The sequence below is a fragment of the Miscanthus floridulus genome, chromosome 8 (assembly GCF_019320115.1).
Source record: "Miscanthus floridulus cultivar M001 chromosome 8, ASM1932011v1, whole genome shotgun sequence".
Taxonomy (NCBI): Eukaryota; Viridiplantae; Streptophyta; class Magnoliopsida; order Poales; family Poaceae; genus Miscanthus; species Miscanthus floridulus.
In genome coordinates this window covers 225,916,210-225,929,159 of record NC_089587.1, presented here as the reverse complement: position 1 = coordinate 225,929,159, position 12,950 = coordinate 225,916,210, and the positions used below count along the sequence as shown (strand labels likewise).

The window sequence follows — 12,950 nt, the reverse complement described above, 5'->3', positions numbered from 1 at the left end:
ATGAATATACTACTTCCATCTAAAGACGATGCAATTATAGATTTGAAACGGTAAGATATCCTAAAGTTTGATAACCTACTTAGAAAATACCATCAACGTCTATGTTTTTAAAATACATCTAATACAAAAAACATATTCCATAATTAATCTTACGATACTTATTTAGTATCATAAATATTAGTACTTTTTATCGATTTATGGCGTGTTTGGATACCAAAGCTAATTGTTAGTAGCTAGCTAATTTTAGCTGAAATTAGCTCTAGTGCATCAAATAGGAGGGCTAATTTTTAGCCAAGTCTTCAAGTAATTGTTAGCCAACTAGCTTGCGAACTATAGCTAATATTTAACCTAACCAGTAAGTAGCCATGTGTATCAAACATGCCCGTAGTTAAAGTAATTATTTTTTTTGAGACTCTAAAGTTAAAGTTATGAAATTTGTATATGCTTTTGTTTTCAACAGTGGCTATACATTTGCTTGGTGGCCCGTGAGAAAGTTTAGTAGGCCACTAAACAAAAGTTGTGGAACCCAAAGCTGTCTGGATCTCAACTCTCAAGCAAACAGCCCTCGCTCTCCAGCCCAGCCCAGCCCAGCCCAGCCCTCACCGCATCAACGCCGCCACGAAGCCCAAAGCCAACCTTTGCATCCGATCCCACTCCACTCTGCAGCCCATGACCCCAGAGACCTCGATCCTCGATTCCCTTTCCTCCCTCCCGCCGGCAGCGGGAGGCACGTCGGCCATGGCGTCGCGTGCTCACCCGGTCCTCCCCAGCCTCGATGCCATGGAGCCAGAGCGGCCGCCGCCGGCACTCATCAGCGAGCTCCTCGAGGAGATCTTCCTCCGCGTCGCCTCCCCTGCGGACCTCGCCCGCGCCTCCGCGGTGTGCGTCTCCTTCCGCCGCCTCATCGCTGACCACTCCTTCCTCCGCCGGTACCGCTCCACTCACCCGCCCCTACCCCTTGGCTTAGTCAGCTCCTCTGGCTTCCAACCTGTCGAGGCGCCCCATCCCTCTGCTGCTGTCGCCCGTGCTGTCGCGTTTTCCTTCGACTACCTCCCTCGCACCACCAAATTGAACCGCTGGCATCCGTGCGATGTCCGTGACGGCCGCGTCCTCTTCTTTTGAGAAAGGCCTCGTCGGGACCTCGCGGTGTGTGACCCGTTGTCCCGGCGATACCTGCTGCTGCCTCTCATAACCGACGACCTACTCGCTTCCATCGGGATCCACAAAAGTCTTTTCCATTTCGGGGCCTCTTTTATCCCTTCGGGAGGCGTAGAGGAGGATGCATCATTCGGTGTGATCAGCTGGATACAATCCAAGTCAAGGCTGGGGGTATTTATCTTCTCTTCGGGCTCTGGCTGCTGGAGTGTCAGCACGTCTATCACTTGGGGCGATCTAGGCTTGGACCAAATTGATATGTTGATTTCAGGCCAATGTGCGTATGACTGCTTCTATTGGAAATTATACAACATGAGCACGGTGATCAAGCTCGACATGAATAGTTTGCAGTTTTGCACTGTTGACCTCCCGCCTGGCCACGATGATCGGGAAATCGTCGTTGTGGAGTCAGGGGGAAGCAAGGTTACAATGTTTAGTCTTCTGATTTTTGAAGGCACGTCTGTGGATTATTACACATTTCCACAAAATGGCAGTGAGAAGTCCCATGAGTGGCATATGAAGAGTACCATCCCCTTGCCTGCCCATTGTATTTGTGAATGCAGCATTGGTGGTCCAGCTGAAGGATACATTTTCATAGAATGCACTCCAGAAGAAGAGGATACAACATATTCAACATTTTTCTCACTTGAGATTAAGTCTTTTAATATTGAGAGCCGGTAGGACGAGTTTTCCGTCTGGCACCTATCCATATTTTGGTTTCCCACCATCTCTGTCACCAAGGAGGATTTAAGGATATGGAGTGGTATACTTTTTTATTGTAACTTTGTAAGTATTGCCTCTTGCATTTCATAGACCTGTACATTTGGGCACTGGCTGTGTGAATGAGCGATTAGTATGCAAGCACCCAGCGCAGTCCGCCTGCATTGTTGGCCTACATATGGCCTGTTGAGCATATTTTCCGTGAAAAAACTGGCTCACGAGATAGCTTAAGAGGAGCAAATAAGTCTTTGTTTATAATGACCTTGAGCCAGTTCTTCTAATGCATGTGCCAGGACTCCAGTCTTGTTCTTTGTCCAGCCTAGCTAGGGTTGGCTGCAGAAGTCAATTTGTTGGAGCAACGTCAGTTCAAAATTTTCACTTTTTGTCATTGCAAATTATTATAATTCTTACTGCGATCCATTTTGTTGTGTTCTCTGTGAGACCAAAACAAAGTGGTGTGCACCTTTGCTTTTCAGTACTACATTTGTGCAATTCAGTTAAATTTTGCCCTCCATGCTTTCAGAAGTTCAAACTACGCATTGGCCCTGAAAGTTTGAAATGCGACTATTCTTGCTGCATTTGCAGTGGTAATTTTGTAAGTTCTAACTTCATCCCTTCAGTTGCAGGACTGGATTTGAATCCTGGTCAGTGACTCAGTGGTTTAATCGGTGCCATGCTGCTTGTTTGTGGTAGTGGAGCTAGGCGATGATGATGCAGATGCCTTTAGTGTCGCACTTCTACTATATTTTCCTCGTTATTCTGTACTCTGCTGATATTGTCTGTTGAACTATGTTCAGTTCGATGTAGGTATCAAACTTGTTCTATATATTTCAAGTGTTATTACTTATCTGTGTGACTGTATCGCATGGATGACGAGACTAAGGCATGTTGTGTGCCGCTTGACAACATGGCTAAGTTTTGAGTCATTTGTAGTTTCTATACTAGTGAACAATGACGGTTTTTACGGAGGCTAACTTATCTATCCTATGTCTGTCTTAGGGAAGTCGATCAATAAGTGGATCTTTCCTTATTGTATTTATTTTATCCCCATCCACATTCAGTTGTTGTAATATACTTATTTATAATTCCAAAAAAATAAAAACCAACCAAGAAAAAGGGTGTTCCTGAAGTCGTTGTGACTTGTGTGGGGTGGCTTTAGTTGCAGCAGGCTATTTGTGTGTATCTGTGTCCCCATCCACACTATTTCAACTTTCTCATCTTTTTGTAACAGCAAACTGAAATTGATGATGTGTATTTGTGTGTTTTCTACATTAGTGCTTGCTGCAATAAGGTTGTCACCTCTCGGATAAAAACACATGCTAGTTTTTTCACCTTTTCCCTTCTGAGTCAAAACTATTTCTGAGCCATTGACATTGTGTTGAACTGAAATGTGGACAGTCCACCCTTCAAATTATGCCTTGGCACTTTAACTGTGGAAAACACTTCAGTTAAATGTTTTGGAAGCATCTGCTTTCTTCAATGGTGGTTTCTATGTTCTATAAGTTCTAACTGCATCTATTCGGTTGCAGGGCTAGTACTCATCCAGGTTGGGGGCTCTTAGGCGCCTCACTGCTGTTTTGGAGCATTGGAGCAGATGCATCCTTATGTATCTCACTTTCTCTGTTCTACAGTCCTACTAGGTGCTTTCGGTTGCCTTGGACTCTGCTGATGTCGGGCCAAATGCTGTTTGGTTTGACGCAATGGAAACGCTGCTTGTCTAAGTTGCATTATGATGTAGGAGTAAGAAGCAAGGCATCATAGACATGCGGTCTATTATCGAGTGAAACACTCCAAAAAAAAATGTACTTATCTAGGAGAGTGTGGGAGGAATAGCACAAGTATAAGATCTGGTAAGTGATGAGATTAGTGCTCCAAGTTTGTGAACAATTCCATAATGGATTTCGATAAACTTTATTACAATTGTATTACTAGGAGAACCTGCTTCGGTCGTTTTTGTTGGTGCTGTAGTCTTTTACATGTCTTCTGATCCTTTTTTTCCCCCTCAAAAACTACACTTTCCACTGCAATGTTCATCCATAATACTGCCCTCAAAAGCTATGTTGTTGGCCATCTTTTCTTTTCTCGAAAACTACAGATTGTGAACTGCAATTTTGGCCCCTGATACTTCCCTCAAAACTATTGTTGCCAACCATTTCTTCTGTGCCTAACACCAATCAATTTTTTTCTTGTGTTCTTTTGTCTTGTTCTACAAAAGAAAATGATACATGTGTACTAGTGTTGTACAACTTGAGTTCTCTGTAAAATACTTGACAAAGCTCACTGAACATCCTTTGATGGATGCCATGCTTACTTGAGTTTTCTGTTGTTGGAGCCTTTGAGGTATACCATTTCAGTTAATTAGCATGTTTATGTTAATCTGTAATGATGCACTAGTATGAATCTATAATGACCAGACATTACATTCGAAATTACAAGCTTATATGGCAATCTGTGTTAATACAACATTGTATTAACGAAAGCATGATGCACCATACACATCTTATCACTTAGATTGCACGATAACACATTGGAACAATGATATACTTCGAAAATTTATAGAACTGACACCAGTCAAGCTCCCAATGGAACAAATCATTCATATTATAGAAACACCCATGCTCGTGCCAGCACGCATCACATTTAGTTTTGATATTTAGCTGTCTTCAAATCCTCTAGGGTGGCGTGTCTCTTCCAAGTCTTCAATTGTACCATCGTCTTCTCCTTAAAGTTGAGACAGATCATAGCTTTGCAGCAAACTTCATATCTTCCATGAATTCTGCCTTCTTCAACCTCCCTCAAACGGTCAAACCTTGCCTATGACAAACAAAGTTCTTCCACAAGGAAACACAATCTATCTGACTTTTTTTTTTTTTTTGAAACACAATCTATCTGACTTAACGTGTGGAACTCTAGCTGCTCTCATCTAATATATTTTGTGCTCACTCCATTCCGAATCTAAACTATAAGTTGTTTCAGATGTCCTAAGGCAAACTTATCTGGTCATCGAACTTTACCGTATTCTTATATTTTCCACTCACTTCATTCCGAATACAAACTATAAGTCATTTTAGACTTTCCTAAGTTAAATTAAACAATTTTAATCAATTTTATAAAAAAAATACAGAAATATCTACGACATCAGACAGGATTCATCGGACACACCATACTATAAAATATACTCCCTCCGTTTCAAATTATAAAACATTTTGGCATTTCTAGATACATGGCTTTTACTATGTATCTAGACATAATTTATATCTAGATCCATAACAAAAGTTATAAATCTAGAAAAGACAAAACATCTTATAATTTTGAACAGAGAGAGTATTATGGTAACACATTTATTTGGAACAATAATACAGGATAAACTGAACGATGTGGATGGTTGTAGCGCAACAAGGCAAAATCAAGGCGCAGGATGTTCTAAAATTTAAGGAGAATGAACTGACATAAAAACCTGTGGAAGAATTGCAAACATGTAACAAGTCAGGTAATGTTGTCTAAGTAGAAGAATAATGGAATAACAAAAAAAGAGGTTTGCTAAAGTTACAAGGCAAAATTCACATAAATGAGTCAACAAGCCCATGGACACTTTATTACATCGAGCATGGTATGGCTCTGATTATTTATTATACATCGGTTTCAGGAATCAAATAACAATAGGATATACTGGACAAGAATTTTCAAGGTTTTTCGTTCTCAACAGCCATTCTGAAAAATGGCCAGGGATCTCTGGATCTAAATACAAAAGACTCAGTTTCTCTCAAGCCTGGAGGAAACTTGCATACTTTGCGCCAAGGAAGAGCCTCTGCACACACAGCAGCGCATTTTTCCTCACTTCAGTGTTCTCATGATTCATGAGCTTCATGACTTGGTCCTTGGCCTTGAGGTCTGCCACCACGATTCGACCAGATGGATGGTACTGGAGGAACTGTGAGAGGTCATAGCAGGCCACGGCAAGGGCGGTGGTGTCGCTTGATGTGTCAATGATTGTCATGAGAACTCGTAGAATCTGCCAAGTTATAGGTGCAATTTCATCACAACCACAGAGCCGAATGCTTATGAGCCTATCTAATCTAGATTGAATTGTCCAGAATAGCTTATCTATGAATTTGAGTGTTGAACTACTTAGTCCAATTGTGCAACAAGTTTATTCAAGAAAGGACAAGGCATACCTGGAAATCATTTTCTTCAAAATTGTTAATGTTCTCACGCCAGAAACTTGGATCTTTGTGCATTGGAGACCAGTCAAGATGACCAAGAAGAACTTGCTGTTTGTACTTGTCAAAGGAACTCAACTTCTTGAGGTTTTCTTTGAGTCCCACCTCTAATTGATTCAGAGCATCTAACAGATCCTGGGTGCATAAATAATAGGAAATTGCTGTTAGCACAAAAAGGTGCAAAAACATACAAGCTCAACCTGAGCACATAATAGACTAGATACATTCACTTTTTTTTTTCTCAAACGCTCAAAAGCTGTGCATCACTACATTAAAGGAGATATAGTCACATTTATTTATGCTTGCATGAAAATTCACGAGTCCCAATTTTGAAGCAGCAACTACAGGAACCTCCAACATATCTTGCAGATAAAAATGATTCTTGTGCTTCACAATGCCTGATTAACTAACTCTTTGTAATGTTACCAAGCAAACTTCTGCTGTTCAATTACCAGGGTTTCCATGGGGATATGGGAGACCATATCACACAAAAAGGTTCAGCAAACAAAGAAACTAAAAGAGGGCTCACTATGTCATTACAATTCCACTTCTATATTTCAGGTGCCTGTATTTTTGTTGTTCAGGCGGCATGTAATTTTGTCATGGTTTGACTAGAAAAAAACTGTGACTTGTCTCTTGTGAGTTGTCCTTTTAATTGTACTAATTGATTGTCTAAGATTGTTGCCTGAAAATTCAGGCACCTGAAATATAGCAACTCCATATATTTTAGCAAATTGTGTCATTTTTCCTTAGACACTTGAAAGCCCAGGTTTAAGCGATATCTTCACCTAACCCTATCTACAAAGAAAAAAAATAGGACACTAAACTAAAAATCATAGGTAAAGTGCAACCTTTTTTTTACTTACTGAACAGTAAATACAAATATTTCAGACAGGTTGGTTTTCAAGAAAGCATATGCATGCCATTTTGCGATTCCTACATTTACTTCAATCGAAACAATGATTCAGATATAAAGATTCCAACATTCGATGCATATTTTCCTGTGGAATATTAAAAAAACCAAAGGTTTGGAAAGCTCCTCACCTCATCAGTCCATGCTTGAGCTTTCAAGTTTTGTACTATTTGTGGCAATCCAAGATCGATCATCTGTGCAGCAAATGCACCCTTTGCCAGCAAATTACGGAAGGACAACACAACAACTCTGACCACCTTCAATTTTATGCATAATGTTAACATTTCTAACGTAATTACAGTGACATAATATGACATGCAAATTTAGAACATTACCTTCTCTTTAGTAGAGCCCTTGACAGCCTCTACAAGTCTTGGCATAACCCTTGTGGTGGACAAACAATCAACTGCAGCATCATAAAAGGATAAAAGCCAGATGCAGAGGCAAGTTTCATAAAGGAGCTGCACAAGAAATAACAAAAAGGGACACAGATGGGGAAGTTAGTTCTAGAGTTGAAAGATGAACAGTGTATGCCTGTTATCTGCAATCAAACAGCTAAGACCTAATGAGACACTCTTCTCCAAGATACTTCCATTCTAGATTCTTAGGGCCAAGCAATCACCTGAATCGACTGTTGTGTGGAAGCTGGGGATATCAAAGGAATGAGCAGCTTGATGCCATCAGCTTGAACAAATAATGTCCTAACATATGGTTCTCTGAGCAAAGTGGAGAGGCAATGGATAGAAGTAGGAATAGAGCAGCTCGGGTGTGTAGGATTCCTCAGCTGCAAAACATATCATAATAAAATTTCAGAACGCACAAATGGTAGTTTCAAAGCATATAACAAACAAAAAGTGGTAATGAACTAAAAAGACCATTCACATTTCTAACCTGTAAACAGAGCCAATCAACCAAACCTCTCAATACATCATGTGTTGAAGTAAGTTTGCTCTTTGAATTTGAAGCATCTCCATTTGGAAGCATGTCATTCTGAAGCTTTGGTCGTGCACTATAGTCAAAGTAGAGTAAGATCTACAAATAATTTTACATGATGAGCATTTGAATACTAGCCAAACTTACCTAATTATATCAGTCAATATCTTACAACTTTTTTCTTGTACAAACCAGTTGCCTTTCCACAACAACCTGAAAATTATAATTTTGTTAGCTAAATTTGGTAGTCAGAGAACAAGATAAACAGGCCTAGCATGGTGTGCATGAACTCTTTCTAGCATGAGGGTATTCCCGAAACAAAACAGGCTAAGGTACAGAAGGTGACTATTCTAATTATAAAGTCTTGTCATCAGGATGCGGAATGGGCAATATATGTCAATATATTTGCTGAACAACGAAATAAGCAGATTCCTTAAATTAATAAGATAAAAATAAAAGAATTAAACAAGCATAGTACACTTAACTTAAGAAAGGCTCATAAATATCTTCACCAGACAGAGATTGGTCATAAAACAGTGCTGCGCGCTTAGGATTTGCTGAAAACAAAGGTATCACCAATGTAACATAAATAAGTGATAATCTAATGGTTTAATGATGGAAGTGAATAGTTTTCATCTGAAAGAAAAAAAGGCTGGCATACTTGCAAGCATTTCATCAATGAGAGCAAGCACGTATTCCACAGTCTCTTCCTTGGAGATGCTCCGCAGGATATTCAGGAAAACTCGGACATACGCTGGCCCATCCTAAAAGAACAGAGTTTTAAGGATCTTTGTGTTATACTGTTATATAAAACTAGTTGAGTAACCAAACATTTAATAGAAATTTACACAAATAGATAAACAATGTAAAAGTAAATTCAAGTAAATATAGTACAAGGCAATATAGGCAGTAAGAGTTATTTGTGGGGAAAAGAGGAAAAGGGAAATTAGTCAACTAGATCCTGTTACAGTAAACCTATGCAAGGTTGAGTACACACCCTATTAATGCACTGAATCAATTCAGATATTGATTAAAAAAAAGAGTGCATTACAAATATGCATATCTGATAACCTCTTGTAAGCTAAAAGCATTGATCTTGAAACACCAAAAAACGTAAGGATAAGATAGTTTACTAAAGAGTAAGAAAACAGGAAGAAACCAGAAAAATTGTGATGCAAAGATGAAGACATCAATCATAACAAGATAGTAGCAAATCTGAAAGATGGAAAAAGAAGGCAGTGATACAATGGTCTTTAATCATTTTTATCCACAAATAATTTAGGTTGAGAAAGCAACTCTACCTCCTCAAGCAAAGGAGCTCGCTGACTCTCTGGTTTGTGGTCATATCGCCGTAAAAGCTGAAGGCACGTTCCGGAGATAAGCTTAGTTGACATGTAATGCTCCCATGGAATATCTCGCTTGAGAACCTTGATATACAAAACCACAATACAAAAATTAATTAAAAAGAATTATACTTTTCCTTCCTGCTAACATAATGCAACAAAAACTTCCACAATCCACTGATGCTTGCAACAATTTTATGAAATGCATCCTAGCCTAGAAAGAAGGCATGCTAATGCATGAAAACTACTATGCCAGTGCTAGAAAAGTGTAATTTTCCATAACAGCAAAAACGGACAGTCTCAGTAATTCAGCACCTAGTATCAAAATTAGCAAGACATTTTATTTACAAATTCACGACAAATTTGCTAAATGTCAGTTTATAACATTAGAACCTATAAAGCATATGATGTCAGTTGTCAGGTAACATATCAAGAGTTTCTAATTGGTTGGAAGTTAGAACATATATCCATCTCTGGACATGGATGGAAGGAAGATTTGCCCCAAGAAATATAAACATAATGTGATGCAATCGTCTGCAATTTCCAGTAGTTATTTCTAACTCTTCCCGCCAAAGTTAAAACTTCATCTGCTAACTGATACAAATATAAATGCAGCAGTAAGCAGTCACCAGCTTTATGTAAGCAGGAAACATTTTCCCTGGAAACCCAACTGCCTACAAAATCAGGTAAACAAGAACTAGATAGCCAAAGATATTTGCATGGACTGATTCACTAGCATGATAGTGTATTAGGCCCGGAGTGTGTGCATCCATCATTTTAACACAGCGAAAGGGTGGCTCTAGCAGCTGCTCTATGGACTCCGTAGATGAACACAGCAAAACGTCAGCCTAGGATGCAAGTTCCCATAAAGTAACTCTGACATGAGTGGAAATTTTGATCTACTTCAAGCAACATTGCAACAGATTTTACGGACTTTTACCCGTCCTGTCAATCAATACAGTAGAATCACAATTGGAAAAATGCATACTTCATACCACACTAAAGCCACTTAATGCGGCCCAATAAACCAGCCCGCACCCCCAGAGATTGTAAACACTAGGCACGCGGAAGCTAGCAAGCATCAACAGTTGAAACACAGAAGCGGGTAAGCAACCCCAGGCACTGACCTGCTCGGTGGTGAGCTCGGCGCGATCCATGACGGGGGCAGTCCAAGCACCATCCGCGAGCCGGCCCTGCAATTCAACCCCGGATCAGATCGGAACCCCCTTCTCTCACCGCTCGCAAATCAGGTCGACGCGACAGATAAAAAAAAGATCTGACTAGCCAACAACTGGTTGTTTTATTGGACAGAGTGATGTAATTTGGGGACAACTGCATATCTTAAACAAATATATGCCAATTTTTTCAAAAAAAATTACAATTTTTTTTCTATGAAATCTAAATACTAGAGAAATATATGTCAAATTGTTGACAAATGTCATCAAACTGTTCACAAATTTCAGAACAAATTACAAATTATTCCCAAAATTCGGTGGGATCCACCCTCCCCCAACCTTATCCCTTCTTCCCTTCCCTTCCCATCAGGGGCGGATCTAGTAAAGGGACGTGGGTGTACATGTGTACACCCAATAATTTTTGCAAAATGTTAGAAGTTAGTAGGCATCAAATAGCCAAATAGTAGGTTACAGTTTGACAACTCAATTTTTTTTAAAAAAAAATCGAAAACTCGGTTTCGCACAGCAGACAGGAAAAAGAAAAGGGGTGGGAATACCTGGTCGGCGCTCATCGCCGGCGAAGAGGTAGGCAAAGGCCTCACCACCTGGGGTAGGGCGGCGGCGGCGCCTGTGCGGGAGCTGGGTGCAGGAAGGAGCGGGGTGCAGACGGCGTCGCCTGTGCGGGAGCGGGATCCGGGGGCGTGCGTCTGCGGCACGGGAGGGGATCCGGGGGCGTCCGTGCCTCTGTGGCCGCGCTTGGTGCGGCTTTTTTCACTGCATGGGGTGTTTGGTTACAACTCCCTGTCATATTTAAACACTATTTAAAATATTAAATATAGATTAGTTATAAAACTAAGAACAGACTAATTTGCGAGATAAATCTATTAAGCCTAATTAATTCATAATTTAACAAAGTTGTGCTACAGTAAATATGTGCTAACGATGGGTTAATTAGGTTTAATAAATCCATCTCATGAATTAGGCACGGTTCCTGTAATTAGTTTTTATAATTAGATCATGTTTAGTCCTCCTAATTGGCATTCGAACCTCCGATGTCACACGGACTAAACTTAGTCCCTAAACCCAAACACCCCCTTACATTTCAGGTCCAAGACACCCGCGGGGGAGAGTTAAGACCCGCCCCCACTTCACCCGTTTCGGGTACCTCAACCCGCAAACCCGCGGGGTGAAATCTAGACCCGCCCCTGCCGGGTCTGAAACCCGTAGGGTCCAGACCCTCCCAGCTGTCATCTTTAGGTGGACGAAGGTTGGGAACGAGATGTTTTTATTAATTTGCTATATACTCCACCCTAAGTTTTTTTATATACATCTACGAGATTTTACTGGTTCGTCAGCCACATCATCCCCATCTATTTCTCTAAAATATTCGCTTTGATCATGGCAAAGGTGACCGAGTAAGACAGTTTATATTTAGTGTTGTGTTATCCTAAACGCTAAATGGTAAACAGTCGATCACCTACCGTTTAGCCTATTATTCGGGCAAAACGGGTGTTTAAACGGGAAAACGACCGTTTAAACGGTCAAAACAACCGATTAAACGGAAACGGTGTACCACCGTGTAGCGTTTAAACGGTGTATAAACGGGCTAAACGGTCGTTTAGGCGAACAGTGAGGTAACTAAAAATATATTGGTTTATTAGCCACCTTTTTATTGTAAATCTATAGACATAATAAAACAGTTGAAGCCTAGTAATAATATGGACACATCTATAAAGACTACATGATTCATGCATATCATTCTGGTTTTTTATCCTAATAAGAAGTTAAACGTCCGATTCGTCTCGTTTGCTACCTCGAGTCAGCTCGTAATCGAGGAGAAAGAATCAATAATGAAGCATGGTCAAATTATCAACATGATTTCATTGAAGACCGGAAGGTAGTATTGCCTGCTAGTGCCCCATAGTAGCAGTGGCATGTTGTTGCTCGGCGGGTAGCCATTGTGAGAGCGTAGAGGAACAAAACAAGGATAATAGTGGAGAGAATACATGAATCTTGAGTGATGATGTAGCGATAGGCGTCTCTGTACTACAAGGGATGGTAGGCGATTACATGTACTACTAGTAGTGGATGCACCATCAGAAAAAAAAACTCATCATGGATCCACATGCTGAGGACACATCATGCTTTTAGCATGCCTCGCTCATAGGGCTCAACCTTGACAGATGTGGATGCCCATCGTGTGCTTCAGTCTCACACCTATCCTAGTGATCTACATGCTATAGGCAACGAATTGAGAAGAAGAGAGGCAGCAACAACGGTAGATAGACGAGGAAGGAAGAGATGGAGGTGGAGGTGATGATGCTAAGAAAGGGAGTGAGAAAAAGAGAGATAGCCTATTATATGTGGGGCCACGCTGGTAGGTGGGTCTAAATTGCCTGAAAACCATCAAAACCAAGTTGAGAGGCCAAAATTGAATGGACTGAGAATTGGCATGACAAATTTACAAGGTTTTATAGTTTTAGGGTTAAAA

General features: G+C 40.5%; 1 protein-coding gene and 1 pseudogene across 1 annotated transcript; one reads left to right on the top strand and one right to left on the bottom strand.

The window, feature by feature from the left end:
• The first annotated feature begins 504 nt into the window (after nucleotides 1-504).
• Nucleotides 505-3,398, top strand: LOC136475207 (uncharacterized; annotated as a pseudogene).
• A 2,036-nt stretch (nucleotides 3,399-5,434) lies between these two features.
• On the bottom strand, nucleotides 5,435-11,228 carry LOC136475206 (probable V-type proton ATPase subunit H). Its single transcript, XM_066472756.1, has 12 exons — nucleotides 11,017-11,228; nucleotides 10,412-10,477; nucleotides 9,243-9,368; nucleotides 8,603-8,705; nucleotides 8,428-8,498; nucleotides 8,089-8,156; nucleotides 7,900-8,017; nucleotides 7,631-7,792; nucleotides 7,344-7,469; nucleotides 7,140-7,265; nucleotides 6,051-6,230; nucleotides 5,435-5,887 (listed from the first exon to the last, which is right to left on the bottom strand). Exons 1-12 carry the CDS (start codon nucleotides 11,029-11,031, stop codon nucleotides 5,639-5,641), a joined length of 1,410 nt encoding a protein of 469 aa, XP_066328853.1. The 5' UTR covers nucleotides 11,032-11,228; the 3' UTR covers nucleotides 5,435-5,638.
• Between the last annotated feature and the right edge of the window lie 1,722 nt (nucleotides 11,229-12,950).

What these genes read in the sequence shown, in the direction of transcription:
- LOC136475206 (XM_066472756.1), bottom strand. An exon ending in CATTGATGAAATGCTTGCAA is followed by an intron (nt 8,499 to 8,602) that starts GTATGCCAGCCT and finishes CTTTGTTTTCAG; the next exon opens with CAAATCCTAAGCGCGCAGCA. An exon ending in ATATTTATGAGCCTTTCTTA is followed by an intron (nt 8,157 to 8,427) that starts AGTTAAGTGTAC and finishes ATTATAATTTTC; the next exon opens with AGGTTGTTGTGGAAAGGCAA.